This window comes from Glandiceps talaboti, chromosome 18, assembly GCF_964340395.1.
Source record: "Glandiceps talaboti chromosome 18, keGlaTala1.1, whole genome shotgun sequence".
Lineage (NCBI taxonomy): Eukaryota > Metazoa > Hemichordata > Enteropneusta > Spengelidae > Glandiceps > Glandiceps talaboti.
In genome coordinates, this window is record NC_135566.1 from 16,509,680 (window position 1) to 16,513,130 (window position 3,451).

The 3,451-nt window shown below is 36.2% G+C and overlaps 1 protein-coding gene across 1 annotated transcript; it reads left to right on the plus strand.

Moving 5' to 3' along the window:
• The first annotated feature begins 2,054 nt into the window (after positions 1-2,054).
• LOC144449754 (uncharacterized) lies at positions 2,055-3,158 on the plus strand. Its single transcript, XM_078140331.1, has one exon. It carries the CDS (start codon positions 2,055-2,057, stop codon positions 3,156-3,158), a length of 1,104 nt encoding a protein of 367 aa, XP_077996457.1.
• The last annotated feature ends 293 nt before the right edge of the window (positions 3,159-3,451 follow it).

Sequence of the window (3,451 nt, forward strand, 5' to 3'; positions counted from 1 at the left end):
TCATTTCACTGGTATGTACCAACTATACATCACTGTAAATACATACCCACTCTCCCCCGGTATTGTCATTTCACTGTGGTAAGTACTACCAACTATACATCACTGTAAATACATACCCACTCTCTCCCGGTACAACAATATGTATGCAGTATATTTATTGACTATTTTTTTAGACAGTATTAAATGTGACTTTTAAAGAATTATACTCATAGTTACATTTCGTGTTGAATTTGTGGGGTGGGGGTACAGGGGTGGGGCGGGATGGGGATTACTACTGCACTCCTCGCTTACTAGATATAATTTGATAGGCAATCAGTATATTACCACAGTGCTAATGAATAACTGAATGTAAGGAGTTGTCTGCAGCTCTAGATAAAGGTGATGAATAAGTAATAATAATTAATAATAATAAATAATAATAATTAGTAATAATAATAATTATTATTGTTATTAATAATAATATTTAATATTTAATATCATTTTAAAGATGATGAATAATTCAAACGTGTGTACACAATAAGCAAAAATAGAATTAAGACTGTCTTTATATAATGATAACGTCATATATTTCCTACACTGCCAGTAATGTTGGGCTTTAGCTCATAGTAAGGTTAATCCCGATACGTCAGCTATCTGTCACTATATTGGATTGAGGCCGTTTCATCTTAGCTACTTTATTACCATTATAATGCATTGATGGCTAGATACGAACGACGTAAGAAATATGTTATTTTGAATGAAGGTACACTTTCATGGCGGTGAAATCACAAGAAATAGTGTATAATGTAGAGAACAGGGCAAAGTAGGAAACAGAATACCCCAAATAAGATAAATGTATCCTCTTTTAATATTTCTTTCAATCCTTAAAATGCATGTTAATGGCTTTTGAAATGACATATCATAGTGTACGGGCAAATTAAAACCAAGTCGTGATGTATATAAGCTTTGTGGTAATCAGCGGGAGATGGATGCGATTACATTGTCATTTTTAATCATTAGTCACTCACGGATTTATCCATTTAGTCAGACATATCGTATGACCGAGGACAAATATTCACAACATTCAGGATCAGGTTTGACTGTGCTGTTTCAGCCAGTAGCCTGTAGTAGTTAAAAGGGCTCATATAGATAAGGATTGAGATTTATTTGGGCTTTTTAGTTTTAAAAAAAATAACAATTTTATCACAGCTTTCAATTTGAATGCGAAACAGCATTGACCAAGTCCTTATCTGCAACTCAATAAATGAAAAACAATAAAATATGTAAACAGTTTGTTATTGTACGTACAACAACAACTATTTTACACATTTATTAATCTTTTGAAAATAATTACTACAAACAAGGACTTGGCATATGTTGTTTCATATTAATTTTTCAAGTAGGAAACTTGTTTTATAAATTAAAAATCCAAAATAAATACCTAATCCTCATTCATATGGGCCCTTTAACACAACCAGTCTTTTTGGCTATATAAAATATTTTTATCATGGCGTCCTACTTGAAAAAAACAATGAGAAACGACATAGACCAAGTCTGTGTTTGTAACTCAAAATTTTCCAAAATGCTCAAAATATGTATAAAGTTTGTTATTGTACGTGCAAATAAAAATCTTTTCACACATTTATCAATCTTTTGCAATGTATTGAGTTACAAACACACTCTTGGTCTATGTAGTTTCTCATTGTTGTTTTTTTCAAGTAGGACGCAACGATAAAATTGTTTTATAAATTATAAAATCCAAAATGACTACTCAATCCTCATCCATATAGCCGCTTTAATACGGGTTGTCTAATACTGCTTAAATTACCGAAGTGTTCAAAGGGCAAAAAAAAAGATGCCGCCGCCAGCGCGTACGACCACTACTTATCAGTAGCTGACAGGCAACTTTTCAAACGAAAACATCAACTCCCCTAGCCAAAACATCGACGCGCGAAACAGAAAAGTTGGACGCGCGAAACAGAAAAGTTGGACACGGCTATCTAACAAAAAAGATACACAACGCTTGCTTTTCTGAATTTGAATTTCATGACACTTCAGCACGAGACTCTCTAAGCATGGCTGGTTATAACATGATTAATGCATATGGACGGAGATTGAGGAGAGGGACAACAACCTCGACAGAATTACAGGATTTAATTGTGCAGGAAATCCTACTACGCGGTGGCGATCCAGTCACTGGGGATTTTTCGTTTTACCGAGAGGTAGCAGAAAAGTTCCGTTTCAGTGACCGTGGTATTCGAAAAATATGGGAACGATTTGTCTCATGCAAACCAGTGAAAGGCAACAGGGGTTCATATCCTAAACTGAAAGATGGTGATATTGAACTAATAGAAACTTTGAAAAGGTCTCAGCCTTCCATGACGTACCGAGCACTGAAGGAAAAAATAGCGGAGTATGGTGATATTACCGAAGATGTTTCTATCAGTACTTTCGGACGAGCGGTGAGAACTCGATTATCAGGTGGGAGATGGACTTTCAAAAAACTGACACCTGTAGCATACGAGAAATTCACAGATGAAAACATAGCATATTGCAATGAATTTGTGAATTTCTTGCATGCAGAAGACCCCAACAAAATCCAGTTCTTTGATGAAGCAGGCATCAAATTGAGTCAAGACATAAATCCACGCTATGGCCATGCCTTACGCGGTGAACGGGCAGTGGAAATACAACGTTACATGCGATCACCTGCTGTAACATTGCATTTAATGGTTAGTCTGGAGGGCCTAAGTTTTGCGAAAGTCATCCATCACAACACTGATACGGTGCAGTTCATCCAGTTTTTTGAAGATGCTAGCGAGAATGTCAGACCAATGACCCATAGACCAGTATTAGAATATGGTGATTTTATCGTCGTCGACAACCACCCAACTCATCATTACGAAGGAGGTCGATATTTGGGAGCTTGGCTTGATGCAATGGGCATTTTTTTAGTATACACTCCGTATTACTCCCCTGAATTGAACCCAGCCGAATTTGTTTTCGGAAAACTGAAGAAGACACTCTCAAGACCAGAATACAACGCTTTAGCAAGGATAGACCTTCATCTTGCTGTTCTCCAAGCTCTCCGAGAAATCAAACCGTCAGATGTATTGGGTTATTATCGTAGTGTTGGGTTTTTAGATATTAATCTTCAAGACTACCTTCCAGTGGAATAATGAAGCGAACAGACTATTTGTGTAAATTTCTACAATATAGGTTTTCTTATTCTCACTTTTTCATGAGCTACATTTGATTTACTTTTTAGTTCATTTGCACAGCCTTTGCACAAACATTATGGGCCTGAATATTTTTAACTCGCCCTCGTTGGTACGGATTTTGGTAATTGATACTTGCATGCATGACTTTGGCGCACACACCATGGAAGTATACCTTCATGTACACAACTACACACTACAGTTGTAGAAATAAACGCATCGATGGCACTCTAAAAGATGGACTGAATGTTTAT